This window comes from Panthera onca, chromosome X (genome assembly GCF_046562875.1).
Source record: "Panthera onca isolate mPanOnc1 chromosome X, mPanOnc1 haplotype 2, whole genome shotgun sequence".
Lineage (NCBI taxonomy): Eukaryota > Metazoa > Chordata > Mammalia > Carnivora > Felidae > Panthera > Panthera onca.
Genome location: NC_138357.1, coordinates 90,336,251 through 90,356,894, shown reverse-complemented (window position 1 = coordinate 90,356,894; position 20,644 = coordinate 90,336,251). Strand labels below are relative to the sequence as shown.

At 37.4% G+C, this 20,644-nt stretch overlaps 1 protein-coding gene across 9 annotated transcripts in view; it reads left to right on the top strand.

The window, feature by feature from the left end:
• KDM6A (lysine demethylase 6A) overlaps positions 1–20,644 on the top strand; it is a 207,132-nt gene that overhangs the window by 76,751 nt on the left and 109,737 nt on the right. For all 9 annotated transcript variants that reach the window (XM_081793061.1, XM_081793059.1, XM_081793066.1 and 6 more), the window contains one exon: positions 6,165–6,214. In XM_081793061.1, coding sequence (XP_081649187.1) covers positions 6,165–6,214 — 50 coding nt within the window. The remainder of the gene's footprint in view (positions 1–6,164; positions 6,215–20,644) is intronic.

Genomic DNA, 20,644 nt, shown 5'->3' with positions numbered 1-20,644 from the left:
AGAATAGAATCACAATGGAATACTACGTGGCAATGAGAAAGAATGAAATATGGCCTTTTGTAGCAACGTGGATGGAACTGGAGAGTGTGATGCTAAGTGAAATAAGCCATACAGAGAAAGACAGATACCATATGGTTTCACTCTTAGGTGGATCCTGAGAAACTTAACAGAAACCCATGGGGGAGGGGAAGGAAGAAAAAAAAAAAAAAAAGAGGTTAGAGTGGGAGAAAGCCAAAGCATAAGAGACTGTTAAAAACTGAGAACAAACTGAGGGTTGATGGGGGGTGGGAGGGAGGGGAGGGTGGGTGATGGGTATTGAGGAGGGTACCTTTTGGGATGAGCACTGGGTGTTGTATGGAAACCAGTTTGACAATAAATTTCATATATTAAAAAAAAAAAATTTAAGAATAGAACTACCCTACGATCTAGCAATCACACTATGGGGTATTTACCCAAAGAGTAAAAAAACCCCACTAACTCAAAGAGATACATATGCCCCCAGGTTTATTGCAACATTATTTATGATAGTCAAACTATATTTATAATAGTCAAACTATGGAAGCAGCCCAAGTGTCCATCAATAGATGAATGGATAAAGAAGATGTGGTGTGTGTGTATACACATGCACATGCGCGCGCGCGCGCGCGCGCGCGCACACACACACACACACACACACACACACACACACACACTGGAATTTTATTATTCAGCTATAAAAAAAAAAAAGGAATGAAATCTTGACATTGCAACAGCATGGGTCGAGCTAGGGGAGTATATAATGCTGAGTGAATTAATTCAATCAGAGAGAGACAAATACCATATGATTTCACTCACATGTGGAATTTAAGAAACAAACGAGCAAAAGGGAACAAAAAAGAGAGAGGCAAACTAACCAAGAAACAGACTCTTAACTATAGAGAACAAACTGGTGGCTATCACAGGGCCGGTGGGTAGGGGGATGGGTGAAATAGCTGATGGGGATTTTTTTGTTTTAAATAACTAAGTCTTTTTTTTAATGCTTATTTTTTTGTGGGAGAGAGAGAGAGAGAGAGAGAGTGAGAGAGAACGAACACACAGGGTAGGGGCAAAGAGAAAGGGTGACACAGAATCTGAAGCAGGCTCCAGGCTCTGAGCTCTCAGCACGGAGCCCGACGCAGAGCTCAAACCCACAAACTGCAAGATCATGACAGCTGAAGTTGGACACTTAACCGACTGAACCACCCAGGCTCCCCAGTGATGGGGATTAAAGAGTATACCCTTGTTATGATGAAAAAAATAAAAGGAAATAAAAAAAAAAAAGGCTTAATGTCACAGTCTCTTAGTAAGTGGTGAGGTCAGGATTAGAACACAGGTTTACCTAAAGCTGCTTCTTTCATACTACATCCTATTGCCTTCCTGGGAGCCCTCCTTTGATGATGTTGACCATCTCCTAATTTTAACACAAGTACACTTATTTTAACATTTACACAAATAATATATTTGGTGTTTAAAGAAAAATATTATAAGATACATAACCATGAAAGTTAAATAGCCTGAGAGCTGGAGCCATGTGTTCACATCTGTATCTCACTGTTAGCCACTTAATACTTATGAAACACTACGTGAATGCTTTAATGACCCATTGGTCTTTTATCATCTAGAGGCACTTGTTTTTAAACACTTTTGATGCTTATCTTTTATAGACTTTTCTATTACAATAAATTTCCAATATTTGAAAACTGAATTAAACTCTGTAACTTTCTTTAACCCTGTGTATCATGTTAATTTCTCCACCTCAAAAATACACTTTGTAACATTTCAGTTTCCTGAATAAGTGTCTATCATACAGGTAGGAGAATTCTCTGTTGGATGTGTAAACTATTTCTTTTCTGCTATTAACATCATCAGTATATTGTCTATCATTGTAGCTAAATCTGTTTTTATTTTTAGAAGGAATACATTGATGTCATAGGCTTTACTGAGCAACAGTACACACACACACACACACACACACACACACACACACACACACCCTTGAAAAACGTGTTTGAACTGCATAGCTACATTTATATGTGGAATTTTTTCAGTAAATACACTGCAGTACTATAAATGTATTTTCTCTTAGGATTTTATTAACATTTTCTTAACATTAGCTTACTTTAAGAATACAGTATATAATACATGTAACATGCAAAATACATGTTAATCGACTCTTTATGTTAAAGCTTTCAGTCAACAGTAGGCTATTAGTAAAGTTTCTGGGGAGTTGAAAGTTCCATGTGGATTTTCAACTGTGTTGTGCAAGGGTTAACTATTAAAACTTTTGAGTGCTAAATTAAGCTACAAAAAAGTTTTACTAATTTATACTTATAGCACTAGTAGAATGAAAAAGCTGCCTATTTCCTTAACGTTTTCCCAGTTTGGGCTATTTCCATTATTATTATTTAATTTTATCATTTTCATGTATGAAAAATGGTATGTATATAGCGTGGCTATGAAGGACAAATGACTGTGTATAGTACCCTTTTCCCGTCTGTATAGGTGATTCTTTTATCCTTGAAAATTTCCTTGTTTCTTCCTCTTCTCCTGTTTTCATGAGGTCAAGGGCCAAATAATGAACATGGGAGAAAGATTAAAGAACACTTAAGTTGTTATAATAGTTAAATTTAACTTGCTTCTCATTGTTTTCTCTTGTCTTTATTTTTTTCAGGCCTAGCTTCTTTGTTAGTACTTTGCCAGTTTTTAAATAATCTTTTAAATTATATTTTTCTTTTTTTTTAATCTAAAAAGACTACATGTGCTTATTTAAAAATGAAATAAAACTCAAAATTATGCAAAAGTAATTTGAAGTTTGTTCATAAATAAAGTCGCTTCCCAGGATTAAAAAGATGTGAGCTTTGGCAGTTGGTTGATAGCGAGTTGATATTAATTTGTTTGGGGCACATGACTCTTTGTTAGGTGGCAAAAGCAAACAAAAGTTTTGCCTGAAGTAATGTTAAAAAGATTGCCTAGTGGGATGAAGAAGGACTTCTTGAACTGGTGGAAAACTCAGGGATCACAAAGTGAAGATGAGATGATTTAGGGAAGTAAGAGCCTAGTAAGATACATGCTACAGTCATTGTGAAAAAGGTTTAAGCGTTATAAGGATGTCCAAACAAATGATTCCCCTTATTCTCTATTAAGGACTTCAGAAAAATCTAGTTGTAGTGGACTAGGAATTCTTTTTCGTGGATAGAGTAACTGACTTAGAGATTCGAAATGATGGCTTTGCTTTGAATAAAAGGATTTCACTAGAGAGACTCTGGTGATGGGCACTTTTATAGTCTTCAGAGTTTGAATGATTCATTTGGATCAGGAATCATAAAATATGTTAAGATCTTTTCTTAGAATAGAATGCTAGGTCTAATGGGGTAAAGTAATAATTGTTGAGAAATGTGTAAATGAGTGGAAAGGTAACAAATGCTCATGGAAGGAAATGGGTGATTTACAAATTTATGCTGGCAGTTTGTTGACTTTGAATTTGAGGGTTTATATTCATTTCTTGGTTAATCATATTGTAGTACAGATGCCATGTTTCTCCCAACTGATAGTCACGTAGGCTTCAGTTTCAGTTACTTTGGAAGATACCATATTATCTCTTTAAGGGCTCCTCTAATTCTAAAATGTGAATTTTACGAAGTCATGTAACATGTATTATTAGGTTATTGGAAATACAACCTCCCAAAGTTGTTGGGATTCTATAGCATCATTAAAAGGGCAGTCCAGATTTGACATGGTGACCGGACAAAATTGCTAGAGACTTGGACTTCTGTTGGTTAGGATGTTTTTAGACTCAAAAGCAAAGACCTGATTCTAGCTTAAATAATAAGCACATTAATCACCTCCCATAATTGGAAGTTCATAGGTGAGTTGTGTACTAGGCCTAGTTTGAGGTCTAGAAGTATCCAGCTACTTTCCACTTGTTTCTCTTCTATGGGCTTCATACTAAACATAGTTCCCTTTGTGGTGGCATTTGGTGATATATATGCTTCGTTGTTCGCATCCAGCAGTAGAGGGAGAATACCTTAACCATGACTGTCTTTTATAAATCAGTGATGATCTCTGGACATGAACCTTGTTTGACTATTCTCTTTCAGCTAGTTTGATAAATAAGTTGGTTTACTTTTCTTTTTAGAAGACCATTAATCAATGACCTTTATGAACTAGCACAAATCATGTGTGAACAACTAGAAAATGCAGGATGATTTGCAGTCAGCTTTTCACCAAAACTGGATGTGCTTCCAAGGATAGGTTGGTTGGCATCATCTTTATGCCAAAAGATGAACATTATTTAAGTTACTTATTCAGATATGTAATGATGTTTTTGGGTAATGCTTCTCTAATTTGAACTTGCTTAGAAAGTTCTCTGGATTGTATTCATATGTATTTTGGCTGTTTACTGATAAACAGTATGGAAGCGTTATACATGTAATTCTAGAAAATGCTAATTTCCATTTCCCTCCATTTTTATCATTGTAAAATTTTATTGCACTTGTTAAATCTTATTTGAAAAATCCAAGTCTTTTTTTAATTGAGGTATACTTGATGTATACCATTAGTTTCAGATGCTGTACAGCATAATGGTTCAATATATACATTGCAAAATCACAATAAGTAGTTAACATCCATTACTGTACATAAATGTTTTTTTCCTTGGGGTGCCTGGGTGGCTCAGTCGGTTAAGCGTCCAACTCTTGGTTTTGCCTCCGGTCATGATCTCACAGTTCATGAGCTCAAATCCCCATGTTGGGCGCTGTGCTGATGGAGTGGAGCCTGCTTGGGATTCTCCCTCCCTCCTTCCCTCTCCCCCTCCCCTTCTCTCCCTCCCCCTCTTCCCGTCCCCCTCCCCTCTGCCCTCCTCACCTCCTCTGCATGCTCTCTCTCAAAATAAATGAACATTAAAAAAATTTTTTTTCTTGTGATAAGAACTTTTAAGATTTACCCATCAACTTTCAAATTTGTGGTACAGTATTATTAACCTTAGTCAACCATGCTGTACATCACACCCTCCATGACTTATTGCTCATCGATTAAACAATTTTTTTTATGTTTATTCATTTTTGAAAGACAGAGACGGAGCACAAGCAGGGGTGGGGCGGAGCGAGGGGGACACAGAATCCGAAGCAGGCTCCAGGCTCTGAGCTGTCAGCACAGAGCCCGACGCGGGGCTCGAACTCATGAACCGTGAGATCATGACCTGAGCCGAAATTGGATGCTCAACCAACTGAGCCACTCAGGCGCCCCCGCTCATCAATTTTTAAAAAGGGCTCTCACTGCCAGTTCTAATGTGTGTATATAATTTTTATTTTACTTTTTTTAAAACCCCCTCACTGAGTTAAAAAAATTTTTTTAATGTTTATTTCTGAGAGAGAGAGAGAGAGAGAATGAGCAGGGGAGGGGCAGAGAGAGAGGGAGACACAGAATCTGAAGCAGGCTCCAGGCTCTGAGCTGTCAGCACAGAGCCCGACTCGGGGCTCGAACCCATGAACCGTGAGATTGTGACCTGAGTGACCTGAGCCGAAGTTGGATGCTTAACTGACTGAACCACCCAGGTGCCCCCTCACTGAGTTTTTAGATCCACAGGAACTGTAGTTTCTCCCAAAGCCTTTTATGCCTTGGGGATTTAGGGTTGTGTGATGCCCTGTTTTAGAATTGAGTTGGAACAAGGTAATTGTGGGATGGATTTTTTTGTTGATCATATGAAAGGAAGCATCGCAAAAGAAATACTCCCTTTGCTCTTGGAGGTGGTTGAGCTCTTGCTCATTCTTAGAAGTGAGGTCCCTTGTGGGAACAAATAACCTATCGTATTCTGGAGTAGACTCAGAAAATCTTAATCCTTTTATCAGATTTGGTCTGTGAGGAAGGTCATGTTGATTCAAGAGGAAGCCTAGATTCTGTTCAAGCTTAGGTTTGAGATGTGAGTGCAGTTTTACATTCATGAACTCCTATATATTTGACATTTGTTACTATGTCTGACTATGAGGAGGGGGAGGCCCCAGATTTCTAAATTGTTTGCTCTTAAATATCACTGTCTGTTGGGAGGTGGTGGGTATGGTGGGAGGCTTGTTATAATGTTTCTAAAAACATGTATTGTTGATTTTGAAATGGGACATAATTGTGACTCATACTTATTTTCCCTTTTTCAGCATTATCTGCATACCAGAGGTACTACAGTTTACAATCTGACTACTGGAAGGTTAGTGAACATTTGCATGTCTGTTTCCTATTTATTTTTTGGGCCGATTACTACTGATTATGCTCAAAATAAACTGTGTTCTTTTTTTTCTTTGTTTTGTTAATTACTTAAAAATACTACTTCTAAGGAAAAGGGATTGGAAAGAAAAAATATGAATGTTCTTTGTACTATTTTGTGTGAACCACTTTATATTTTATTAAGAGAGATAGATTGCTCTGACACAGTTTATTGGCCAAAGATGATCTTAAGTGCAGGAGTTTAAAAGCAAGTATAACCAACGGCAACAAAATGATTCTTTGTTTTTTTTGCCTTAAGTTGGTACCTGGGAATAAAAGGCAGCTGAAGATGGGTGTATGAGACTGAAAAGGCGAGGCATAATGGGAAAATTGTAATCCTTTTTAGTACAGTTTGTCTATGATTGGAGCTCAGAGGACAGTTGAGCCTTTTTTTTTTTTTTTTAAATGTTTATTTAGTTTTGAGAGAGAGAGCGCGAGCGAGCAGGGGAGGGTCAGGGAGAGAGAGAGAGAGAGAGAGGGAGAGAGAGGGAGAGAGAGGGAGAGAGAGAGAGGGACAGAGGATCTGAAGCGGGTTCTGTGCTGACAGCAGAGAGCCCAATGCAGGGCTGACTGAACCACTGAGCCACCCAGGCGCCCCAAACCTAACTGTTGTTTAAAAGTCTCACCTAAATGAAGAACTGTGCATAATAGTGAGTCATCCATTTTCTTAGTTTAAGTACTTCATAAAGTTACCGGGGCAGGTTAATCTTCACATCATGTTTATTTTTAAGCATAAATTTATTGACGAGTGGGGTTTCTTTAAATTGCCATTTTGGGTTTTTAAGATATATTTTATTTTTCCATCACCTAGTTTATCTTTCTTTATGATTTGTAGAAGTTTTGACAATATATTTTGGTAATTTAAAAAATGTATTGAGAATACTTTCTCCAGTCTTATGTTTTTTTATCATTATTATTATTATTTTTTACTATTTCTTTTTTTTTTTTAATTTTATTATTTTTTAAAATTGACATCCAGATTAGTTAGTATATAGTACAACAGTGATTTCAGGAGTAGATTCCTTAGTGCCCCTTACCCATTTAGCCCATCCCCCCTCCCACAACCCCTCCAGTAACCCTCAGTTTGTTCTCCATATTTATGAGTCTCTTCCGTTTTTTCCCCCTCCCTGTTTTTATATTATTTTTGTTTCTCTTTCCTTATGTTCATCTGTTTTGTCTCTTAAAGTCCTCATATGAGTGAAGTCCTGGGATTTGTGTCTTTTTCTAATTTCACTTAGCATAATACCCTCCAGTTCCATCCACGTAGTTGCAAATGGCAAGATTTCATTCTTTTTGATTGCCGAGTAATACTCCATTGTGTATATATGTGCGTGTGTGTGTGTACATATATATGTGTGTGTGTGTGTGTATGTATATATATATACATACCACATCTTTATCCATTCATCCATTGTTGGACATTTGGGCTCTTTCCATACTTTGGCTATTGTTGATCGTGCTGTTATAAACATGCGGGTGCACATGTCCCTTCGAAACAGCACACCTGTATTCCTTGGATGAATGCCTGGTAGTGCAACTGCTGGGTCGTAGGGTAGTTCTATTTTTAGTTTTTTGAGGAACCTCCATACTGTTTTCCAGAGTGGCTGCACCAGCTTGCATTCCCATTATCTTTATTTTTTTTTTAATTTTTTTTTTTTTCAACGTTTTTTTTTTTTTTTTTTATTTATTTTTGGGACAGAGAGAGACAGAGCATGAACGGGGGAGGGGCAGAGAGAGAGGGAGACACAGAATCAGAAACAGGCTCCAGGCTCCGAGCCATCAGCCCAGAGCCTGACGCGGGGCTCGAACTCACGGACCGCGAGATCGTGACCTGGCTGAAGTCGGACGCTTAACCGACTGCGCCACCCAGGCGCCCCTATCTTTATTTTTTAAAGCTCATTGAAGTGCAGTTTTTACATAGCATAAAATTCAACTGTTTTAACTATGCAATTCAGTGACTTTTAGTAAATTTTTAGAGTTGTACAACCGTAACCACAGTCTTATTTTAGGACATGTTCATCTCCCCCATAATGAAACCTCAGGCTCAACCTCTGGCAAGCACTAATCTACTTTTTGTCTCTATGTATTTGTATTTCTATTTCTGGATGTTTGGTATATATGGGATCATATCTTATATATTTTTTTGTGACTGGCTTCTTTCACTAAGCATACGTTTTCAAGGTTGATCCATTTGTAGCATTTATTAATACTTTATTTCTTTAGTTATTAGTAATATTCCATTGTATGGCTATACTGCATTTTATTCATTCATTAGTTGATGAGCATTTTAGTTGTCACTTTTTGGCTATTGTGACTAATGCTGCTTTGAACATTTGTGTTGTACATGTTTTGTGTGGATGGATATTTTCAGTCCTCTAGGGTAGATAGCCAGGAGTGCAATTGCTGAGCTGTAGAGTAAATCTGTATTTAACATTTTAAGAAACTGTTTTCCCAGAGTGGCTATAACGTTTTACACAGTTTCTCCACATCTTGTCAGTGCTTACAATTGTTCAGTTTTTGAGTGTAGCCAGCCATTCACGTGGGTGTGGAGTAGCATCTTGTTATACTGTTTATTTCCATTTTTCAAATGGCCGATGATGTTTAGCATCTTTTTATGAACATATTAGCTATTTATGTATATTCTTTTTTTATTATTTTTTTAATGTTTATTTATTTTTGACAGAGAGACAGTGTGAGCCAGGGAGGGGCAGAGAAAGGGAGAGGGAGGCACAGAATCCGAAACAGGCTCCTGGCTCTGAGCTGTCAGCACAGAGCCTGACGTGGGGCTCGAACTCACGAACCATGTGAGATCATGACATGAGCCGACGTCGGACACCCAGCTGACTGAGCCACCCAGGTGCCCCTAATATATTTTAATATATAGTAGCACTCTGGTACCCTTTCCCCATTGTTCTTGTTTTTAGGATTTCCTTGGCTGTCCTTTCTTGGTTGTTTTTCTAAATAAACTAAATTGTTTAGGTCCACACAAATATCTGATGATTTTTTTCTCTGGTTTTTTTGAATTATAATTTACATTATTTATTTTAAGTGTACAAGCTTGCTGTGTTTTGGCAGTATATATGAGGTTGTGTAACCATTACTACAATTAAGATATAGAACACTTCTGTCGCTCAGTGTTCCCTTGTGCCCCTTTACAGTTGAGGCCCATTCTTGACCCCCGGTCCCAGTTAATTATTTGCTTTCTATCTCTCTAATTTTGCCTTTCCTAGAATGCCCACAGCTGGATCCAAGTATTTTTTTGCTTTTCATGTCTTTCATTTAGCATGCTAATTTTGAGACTCATCCATGTTGTTGTGTTAATATTGTCTTCTTTTTAAGCTTTAAGTAGTATTTCATAGAATGATTATGCCACAGTTATTCCGCTTATCAGTTGATAGATATTGTGTTGTGTCCAGCTTTATATTTCTTTAGGTATGTATAAATGAAATGCTGTGAACATTATTGGTCTTCGTGTGACCATAGGTTTTCATTTTTCTTGGGATATGTACGTAGGATTTGGAAATCCTGGGTTACATTGCAGTTGTACGTTTAACTGCCAGACTGGTTTCCAAAGTGGCTGTACCATTTTACATTCCAACTAGTAACTTGACTTTAGCCATTCTAGTAGGTTTTTCATCTTGGTTTTATGTGCATTTTCCTGATGATAGTGATGTTGAGCATCTTGTGTGTGCTTTTGGCCTTTTCTTTTGTTAATTTACCTGCTTACACCTTTTGCTCATTTTTAACTTCTTTTTTTGTCTTGAGTTGGATGGGCTATTTATGTATTCTGGAGGAAAGCCCTTTGTCAGATCCCGGTATTGGAAATACTTTCTCACAGTCTTTGTCTTGCCCTTTTGTTTTCTTAATTGTGCCTTTTGAAGAGCAACTCTGAAACTGGTTCCTGTACTCAGAAGGCAGGGAGAGACCAGCCAAGAAAGGGGCAGGCCCACGCCAGGTTGGTAGGTGGCACTTTTAATAAGCAAAGGAACTTATGTATGAGGCTTGTCTTGGGCTGCTGTGAGATGAATAGGTCCCTGCACCCACCTGCCAAATCTTAAAAGTTTTTAAAGAAGCCTTAACTGGGTTTAGTCTGTATGCTGTACAAGTGTTCTTTTCAATGGCGTTCCCCAACGATAATTTTAGATTTACTGTCTTATAACTCTCTTTCCTTTTAATAACTGTAGAATCGGTATGAAGTATGCCCTCTTTTGTTCTGATATATATTTTTTTCTTGATCAGCCTGGCTAGAGGCTTATCAGGTTTATTGATCTTTGTAAAAAAAAAAATCTTTGTTCCATAGATTTTTCTTTTTTTAGTATTGTTTTCCTGTTTCATATTTCATTGATTCTCTATTTCATTGATTCCTGATTGTCTTTTGTATTTGTTCTGCTCACTCTGTGCTTAATTTTATTATTTCTTTTTTCTTTTGGAGAGAGTTCTGTGCATACCCCCTTGAGCGGGGGCGGGCCAAAGGGAGAGGGAGGGAGAATCTTAAGCAGGCTCCATGCCCAGCACGGAGCCCCACACAGGGCTGTGAGATTACTACCTGAGCCTAATCAAGAGTGGAATGTTTAGGGGCGCCTGGGTGGCGCAGTCGGTTAAGCGTCCGACTTCAGCCAGGTCACGATCTCGCGGTCCGTGAGTTCGAGCCCCGCGTCAGGCTCTGAGCCCCGCGTCAGGCGCTGGGCTGATGGCTCGGAGCCTGGAGCCTGTTTCCGATTCTGTGTCTCCCTCTCTCTCTCTGCTCCTCCCCCGTTCATGCTCTGTCTCTCTCTGTCCCAAAAATAAATAAAAAAACGTTGGAAAAAAAAATTTAAAAAAAAAAAAAAAAAAAGAGTGGAATGTTTAACCCACTGAGTCCTACCCAGACGCTCCTCTCATTATTTCTTCAGGTGGAAGCTTAGATGATTGATTGTCTATCTTTTTTCCCCTAATATAAGTATTTAAAGTTATATAGTTCTCTTAGCAGTGCTTTAATTGTATCCCACGAATTTTTATATTTTGTATTTTTGTTATCATTTTATTTGAAAATGTCTTCTACTTGTGCTTTCTTCTGACCCATGGGTTATTCGGATATAAATTGTATAATTTCAAAATATTTGGGTTATTTTAGATATCTTGTTGTTAATGATTTCTAACTCCGTTTTACTTATACAACATACTTTGTATGATTTCATTCTTTTGAAATATGTTGAGACTGTTTTATTGGTTCAACACTTGAAAACAGCTACATGATTTGCATTTTTGGTTGTACCGTGCTAAAAACAACAGGTAAAAGCAGTCGGTAGTGTTTTTCAAATTTCTATCTTTGATTTTTGTCCTTGTCATATGCTGAGAGTTCTCTTATGATTTTGGAATTGTCTTTTAATTTTGCACTTAAAAAATACATTTTGAAGTTTTCTTACTAGTATGCACACATTTATGATTGCTATTTTTGTCTGATGAATTGACCCTTTTATCATTATAAAATATTTTTTTTACCTCTGGTTATTCCTTTTGTCTTGACATGTGTCATCTGATTTTAAACAGCCATCCTGTCCTTAGGCTTGTAATTTATGTGAGATCCTTTTCCTTCCAACCTATTGGTGTCTTTATTTTTACAATTCTTCTTTTGTAGACAATTTATAAATGTGTCTTGCTTTTTTACCCAATCTGAAAGTTGGTTTTTTACTTGTACTGTTTAACCATTCACAGTAATGCACTCATTTATATGATTGGGTTTGCATCTTTAAATTTGATTTTTCCTTTTATGTTTGTCCACTCAGTTTCTTGGTCTTATGTTCCTTCCTGCTTACTTCCCTTACCCCTTTTTTATACTTCAATCTTTTTTACAATTTCACTTTACTTTTCCTGTTATCTGTTCCAGCTGTTCTTTCCATTATTTGTTCACTGGTGGTTCTAGGGATTATAGTATATATCGTTAATTTTTACCAGTCAAGTGTCCATTAATGTTGTATCAGTTCACATAAAATGTAGAAAGTGTGCAGTTATATAGGTTCACGTCTTACCCAGCCATGGCCTTTATGTGACAGTTGTTACAATATGTATTAAGTTTATTAACTCCACAAGATGATCTTCTTTTGCTTTGAACAGGTCCATATATTACAGTGCAGTAGTAATTGCTTGTATTTACCCATATGGTTACCATTTCTGATACTCTTCATTACCATATATATATGGTAATGAATACATATATATATATTTTTTTTTTTTCGACTTCATTTTTGAAGGTCATTTTTGCTGGGTATGGAATTATGGGTTGGCTTGCCTTTTTTTTTTTTTTTTTTTTTAAAGTGAAGTTCTGACTTCTTGCCTCCATATTTCCTGATGAGAAATTAGCTCTTAATTGAACCACTGTCCCTGTACACCATTTGTTTGCTTCTTTCATGATATGCTTTTTCTCTTTGGCCTGATCATGATCTACCTCTTCATGGTTGTCTTCATATTTATCCTGTTGGAGCATTTTGAATTTGCATTAAATAGGGGAAAGTTTTGTCATTATTTCTTCAAATAATTTTTTTGTTCATTCTCTTTTCTTCCGGGAACCCAATTCCATGCAGGTTAGATAATTTGTCTTTATGTAAATGTCCCTGAGGGGCTCTTATTTTTTCTTTTTCTCTGTGGTCTTCACATTGGATAGTTTTTCTGTTTCAAAGTTTATTTTTTCTTTCCTTTGTTGTTATTTAATTATTAACTCAGTCCATTGAATTTTATTTCAGATATTCTATTTAACAGTTATAGATTCTTCATTGGGTTCTTTATTATTTCTCTTTCTCCGTTGAGATTTCCTGTCTATTTATTATGAGCGTATTTGTTGATGATAATTAGAATAGCCACTGTAAAGTTCTTGTCTGCTATTTTCTAGTATCTTTATCATTTTGGGTTTGGTTTCAGTTGATTTTCTTCTTTCCTGAGAATGTGTTCTGTTTTCCTGGATCTTTATATGGTGTGTAATTTTGTGTGGGGGACTGGTCATTATGAAAATTATGCTAACTCTTGGTTCTATTATTTTCTTCTAGTGAGTGTGTGTGTGTGTTTGATTTTTGTCTTTTATCAGGCAGTTATCTGTATTGGACTTGAACTGCAAACTCACTTCCTTGGAGTACAACTTAAGTATCAATTTAGATCTTTTGTCTTTAGCTATGTTAAGTCTGTAACTTGCATGCAGGAGTCAGTCAGACATGTTGATAGAATTTAGAATTCTCTTCTGTGGCTCTTTGTCTTCTGGAATTTGTTTTAATTTAGTGGGTTGTGATTTCTCCTGGTTCCAGTCTTCTGTTTGTCTATATTAGAAAGACTGCTTTCTCTACTAGTGACCCACTCCTGTGTGCTATGCCTGGCACCAAGTTAGTAGCCAGGAAAATCGAGCTCAGTCCTTACAACTTTCCATCCTCTGAGCATGGCCTTCTGTATTGGTTTCCTATGGCTGCTTTAACAAATTACCACAAATATAGTGGCTAAAAACACAAATTTAATTATCTTACAGTTTGAAAGTCAGAGTCCCAAATGAGTCTTAGGGGGTTAAGTCAAGTTATCCGTAGGGCTGGTTCCTTCTGAAGGCTCTATTGTAGCGTCTGTTTGCTTGCCTTTTTTTCCAGCTTCTGAAGTTTGCCCACATTCTTCTGGCTCATAACCCTGTATCTTATTGCATTTTGACCCCACGTTGCCTTCCTTGGCCTTTAACTGTCTTGTCCCCTCTTACTAAGGACCCTTGTGTCTAACCTGGATAATGCAGGATAATCTTCCCATCTGACGATCCTTCATTTTATCACAACTGTGAACTATCTTTTGCCTTGTAAGGTAAATATTCTCAGTTAGGATATTGACGTTTTGGGGGCCACTATTCAGACAGCCACATCTTTCCACCAGAATCTGCCTGTTTCTGTTTACTTTTGAGTGCCTTTTGTTAGCTGCTTTATTTTATGTATTGTACATTCTATAAACTAGAGTTTATAGTTTTTATAAAACTGTAGTTATTTATATTTATTACCTCTAGGAGGGTCTTCTCCAGTATCATCTTACTTAGCCTTCATTGGAAGCAGTAGTGTGATATGTATGGATACCACTTTGCTTGCTTTTGAACTTAATAAAAATGTAATCATGCAGCATATTTTTTAAGTCTGTCTTCTTTCACTCAGTACCGTGTATGGTAGAGTCACCCCTGTAGTTGTATATTGCAGTAGTTTGTTTTCATTGTGGTATAATATTTCATTACATGAATATGCCACAACTTACTCATTTTGTTGTTGAAAGACATTTGGTTTTTAATGAATTTTGGCTGTTGCTGATTATAACTTTGCAAGTTCCTGATGCCTGGTAGTTGTCTGATGCTTGAAAACAGATGTAAAATAATATTTTGTCTAGCTTTTCTAGCTATAATTATTCAGATAGAAGAGAGAAATTAAGTACAAAACAGATTAGTCTACCATTGCCAGAAGTGGAACTCCCTCTAATCTTACCTATAATAAGGAAAGCTTAATATAGAATTTATTATTTAACAACTTACTGTAGATATTTGTGATAATAAGAGAACATAATTACCGAATGCCCAATACATGGAATACTAATTAGCCATCAGAATCATTTATCATTGGTAGTGTCTTATTGTAGAGTTCTTAACAAGCAATTTGAGATCCTCCCGAGGGTCAACTGACTCCCCAAATACGAAGAGCACAAACCCAAGTTTGTTGCTTATCAGGATAAAGAAGAGCACCACTTCTGCAAAGCTTTGTTGTTATCACAGGGAGGAAAGTGAGGTCAGACTTGATTGAGAAGTGAAACTTTGTTTTAAGGCAGGTCTTCAGTTTGGGAGCTTGATTGGGTAAGAATCTCCACGTATGTAATGGTCTGGATATGGCGGTTATGGCTAGGCAAGGAGTTTGAGTTAAGGGATTCAGAGAATCTTGGGCCTCAAACTGTTGTTGATGCTTTTCACGAAGAGTTGGTGGTTCCTGTAATAATGGAGAAATGATGTGCCTGGGCAGGACACATGGAAAAGTGAAGTAAGGCTAATTAATGAAAACGGGGGACTAGCAAAGTCGTGTTAACATTGACAGTCAGGGGTAGGTTAGGTTCTCAGCTCTCCAGGTTAAGCGTGGGAGTAGACAGATATCTTTGGTTCTCTCAGGATAAAGAACTTGTGCCAGCTTTTGTCAATTAAAGACATGAATGCCACTCACTTTAATTTCTATTTTCTAAGTATCGATAAACAATATAACAGTATTATTTGTGATCCAGTGAGTATTTACCCAGTGAACATACTTAGTGGCTGGTGGTGATCCGAATTGACATTCACGGCAGTGAAAATCACTGTTTAGGTTTAACTTTTTATTTTTATATTATTTTGTCTGATTTTGTGTGATTTATACCCACAATGTATTGTAAATTGAAGAATGTAAGTATGTGATTGATTTTTAAAAGAAATATGACTGAGATAATTATCTCCTGAGTTTTAGTTGTACTTATTTCTTCAAAGCACATCTCTTCAAGCCTGTCCTCTACAATTAGATCTTAGAAAAATAAAACGATTCCCCATTCTGCAGGGTCTCAGTTATTCATCTGAAATTCTTGAATCCAGAATTGTGTAGAGTTGGGAGGATTTTTTTTTGGATTTCAGAAAGATAATAATGCCCTTACTATATTACACACTATCCCCTGTGGCAACAACATATTTACATCTCTGCAGTGATCGTGTGATTGGTTATATTAAGTGGTAAGTAAAGACTTGTGTCAGTTCAAGTCTGGGTTTTCCTACCCAGAAAGTTTTGGTGGTTGATTTATGATAAACTTTAGTTTTTGTTAGAGCCTTTTGGAATTCTGGTTGGACAGTTGATCTGTAATCAGTAATTAAATCTTAATCTTTGGTTAACATTCCAAAACTCAGTAATGTTTATTATGGAATTAAAAATTTTATTTCTTGAGAAATCGTACTTGTTCTTACCTAGTTCAGTACAAAGGAGTCATTTTTGAAATGGTGAAAATTTGCCAGTCCTCTCATGGCTACTGTGTCATGCCATTATATCTTGACTATTAGTGATTGTAATAAGTAGCTTTCTAGTGCTAGCTAATAATAAACAAAAGCTTACTTACTCAGCAACTCTATATACCGTGTAGAAATAGCATAATAATTTAAAACACAATATAGGGAGGAAAAACTTTGCTCTACTTAAATTCGTGGTGAGGGCCTGTGAATTACTTAAAACAGATAACCAGGAGGGGGAAAAATTGTTTATACATGCAGTGCATATACCTGTGGGAGAACTCAGTGATGAGTAATTCCAAGGCTGGTTAGAATTTGGAGCTATACGCCAACTGAGTAGGTGATGGGGTGGGGGGCGGGGAAGGACACTTAAAGAAAACAACTTTTGGGAAAGATAAATGAGCCCTTAGGAGAATAGATGGGAGATAATGATAGTCTTGTGACAAAGTCCATTAGAGTTGCTCTATGGGAGGGAGTTTATGACCCTTGGATTCTTTCAGGAGGCTCTGCTTTTGCACACGAGGGATTCAAGGAACTCGAATGCTTTCAGCTCAAAATTATTCTTACGCCAAAATGGCATACTTCATAGTACCATGTCCTGATCCCCTTTAGCAACAGCAGCAAAACCTAAGCTCTTTCGTGAGTCAGGAAAGTTTACTTTTTTTTTCCTTTAATGTTTGTTTGTTTGTTTGTTTGTTTATTTATTTAGAGAGCAGCAAGCGCTAGTGGGGGAGGAGCAGAGAGAGGGAGAGAGAGACAGACAGACAGACAGACAGACAATCCCAAGCAGTTAGCAGGCTGTCAGTGCAGAGCTGGATGCGGGGCTCGATCTCATGAACCGGGAGATCATTCATGAACCGGGAGATCATTCATGAACCGGGAGATCATGACGTGAGCCAAAATCAAGAGTCGGACGCTTAACTGACTGAGCCACCCAGGTGCCCCTGAGTCAGGAAAGTTTAGAAATTGCTGTTATGGTTTATACTATGAAGTAGAAAGGTAGGAATAAAAAAGCATGTGCTTTTACTGCTCTTATGTGTTTGAGTCTACAAATAGAAGACTGTAAGGACACGTGTTAAAATGGGAAGAAGTTCCTGATGACTTCTCTTAAGTATACTTTTTTAAACAATTCTGTTACACTTTTATTTATAATTGTGAACTTTTAAAGTAAATAAAACCTACTCTTTTTCCATCTTTTTTTTTCCCACTTGAATTTAAAAAAAGAAAGAAAAGCTTTTGAATTATGGTAGCATGCTTGTCTAAAAGAACCATTGATTAATAGTTGCAGAAACTAGGGAACTAGTAGAATCTGTGCTCATCTTCTGACTCTTCAGGGACTTTTTCTTTCTTTTCTTTTCTTTTTTTAAATGTTGTATTTATTTTTGAGAAAGTGCAAGTGGGGGAGGGGCAGAGAGAGAGGGGCAGAGGATCTGAAGCAGGCTCTGAGCTGACAGCAGAGAGCCTGATGTGGGGCTCGAACTCATGAACTCTGAGATCATGACCTGGGCCGAAGTTGGATGCTCAACCAACTGAGCCACCCAGGTGCCCCAGGGACTTGTTCTATTGCGTTATTTACATCCATCATAAATGGCTTTTACCTTCATTAACAAGGGCTTTGTTGGCAATACAGGGATAAGATAGTTCCTGCTCCCGAGGTGCCGAGACACGAATAAACATAGGTTTTTGGTAAGTGGCCAAAAACATTGCTGAGGGCCATGAGGGAGGCAGAAGTATGTGTCTTTGAGTAAAGGGTGTGGGGAGTGGGGATGAGAAAGACTCCACGGAGAAGTTGCAATTTGAGGGAAGGATTAGTGGGAGTTTTCCAGCTAAGAGATGTGGAGAGGCAGAGAACTGAGCCAGCACATGAAAGTGTACAATAGGTGTTTAGGGAACTTTCAAGGGTTGGTCTAGAGCAGAGGCCCAAACACTTTCTTAAAAGGATGAAATGGTAAATGTTTTCGGCTTTGTGGGCCAAGAGACAGTGTAACCATTATAATACGTAAAGATTAGTTTTGGTTCTTAGGCTTTAAAGAAAAAATTTGACCGGCTGTAATTTGTGGACTCCTGTTTTAGAGCCTGGGGTTATTGTTGGCGTAAAGTGGGCAAAAGAAGGCAAGGGCCAGATGGATAGTAAATGGGTTTACAACAGCAATCTGGAGTCTTCGATTTGTCTCAGTATTTGTTCAATATCTAGTCAGTTTCTATAGGGCTGGAAGTCAGAGTCATAAAATTCAGTAAAACACAGTGACTTCCAACGATTAATTGGAATTGCATTGACTTTGTACATTTTGTACATTAAAAAAAGAAACTCTCCTTGTAAAGAGACTACTGTCTTTCTCAATAAAATTTTATGATTTCTCTATAAAGTTCTTGTGCATATTATAAAGTGTATTTTATATCTTACAGCTTTATTGCTATTATAAACGTCATTTTAATTTTTTAAAATCTCTGCTGATATATAGAACTGCAGTTGGCTTCTATGCGTGAAGTTAAATTTATCAAGCAATTTCACACTAAGTTTTACTAACTTGACTGATTTAACTTTGTTAGCTTGGATTTTCGTGTAGATTAACCTGCCTTTTAATTAATGATAATTTTGTTTCTTCATTTCCAATTCTTTTTTCCTGCTGTTGAGGTAACTCGGATGCCAGCACAGCATTGATTGAAAGAGGTGATAGGAGAATAGAAAGGAACTTCTTCACTCTAATGAAAGCCAACTTTTAAAAATTTCATTTTAAAAGTCAACATTTTTCTTTTGTATGCAAATGTTTATTCTGCATCCGCTGAGATAGTTTTGTATTTTTTCTGTTTAAACCAATCTTGTATTTCTGAGGTAAGTGCACACTGGTAATGAGTTTTTATCATTGTTACGTATCTCTGGATCAGGGTCACTAACATGCGGTATCTTGACATTTTGGTTCATGATTGAAATTGGTCTCTCTTTTTCCTTTCTTGAGTTGTCTTGATCTGATGCCTTGGAGCCGGTCGGACATTCTGAGGAGCTGGTCAGGGGAAGAGGAAGCAGAGAGCAACAACCCTTTCCTTTAAGGGAATCATGAAATCATACACATCCCTTCATACATCTCTGCCTGGCGAGAATGTAGCAATATGAGCATCCCGAGCTGCAAGGGAGGCTGAGAAGTGTCTTTACTTTGTCTGATTGTAATCGTAATAGGATAGAACACAGTGAAGAGAAGGTACCCGTGTTGTTGCAAAGTAGACTACACTTGTAATACAGATTAGCTCATGGTATTGGTTAGTTAGGGAATTAGAATTGTGGCTGTATGACCTGAAAGTCTTCTGTTTCACTTCAATGTTTTTTCTAGATAATGGGAATATAATGATAACCGTCTTAGGAAAAAAGAGAAGCTCTTAGCTTGGCTGTCGCTCTAGCAGCAGGAGTGCTAAGTCCAGATTTTAAGAAAATGAACCACGAGGACCTGCATCCTCGTCCTCAGAAAGGCACATCGCCGCTCTTGTACAGTCACAGCTCTCAGTGCTTTCAGTACCTGCCAGCACTGCTCTAGTGAAAGGGGTGCCAGCATTCCAACTCCATTGTTTGGTTAATTTTTAATATCAACTGTGGCAACCCATGACCATGCTGAGCCTCCTGCTTGAATGGTTCAGCCCATCTCCGGATACCAACCCATGACTGTTTTTGAAAATCCTCTGGTTATAATGTTGCATAGGTTTTGAGGAGTCTCGTCCATAACTCTAGTTTATTTCTGAGTCCTCTTAGTTTTAATGTGCAGGGTTGTTGTTGTTGTTGTTGTTGTTTTTACAGCACCGACACTTCCCAAGAATTTTATGTATCATGTTTTATCCATGGAGCAATTATCAGGTGCCAGAAAAGTTTTTGGTGGTGTTAGATACACCGTCTCCTTTAGTTTTCCTAAAAATTTCAGGTAGTATTTTATATGGTTGATCTTACTTCATTCCTCAGAGCAACCCTCTGAAACTGATCAATTAACTTGTTTCCTGAGTCTTAATAGATAGTAAATGACAAGACTGGAATTCCAACCCAAGTCTGATGGCCTCTGCAGCCCGAGTTCTTGATCACTATGCAATATTACACACATGTTTTGGAAGCAGAACTTCTACTCTGATGCTGTAATTTTGGGCATTATGGCTGTAATGAGCTTTAGCAACATCTTTTACTATATTATAAGTAGGAGGACTCCTTGTAAGTGTCCAAATTAAGGAAGTAATTCGGTATAAATTGAATTTAGCAACATATTAAATTCTTTGATGAAAAAAATGTGCAACAGGTTATTTAAGGCTGTAAGAGATTGACTTATTCAGCAGCAAACCTTTCCTAGATAACTTACACATGCAGTTACTTTCCCATAGGGATCAAAAGATGGATTGGGTCCCTCTACCATTTAGACTCCTGTT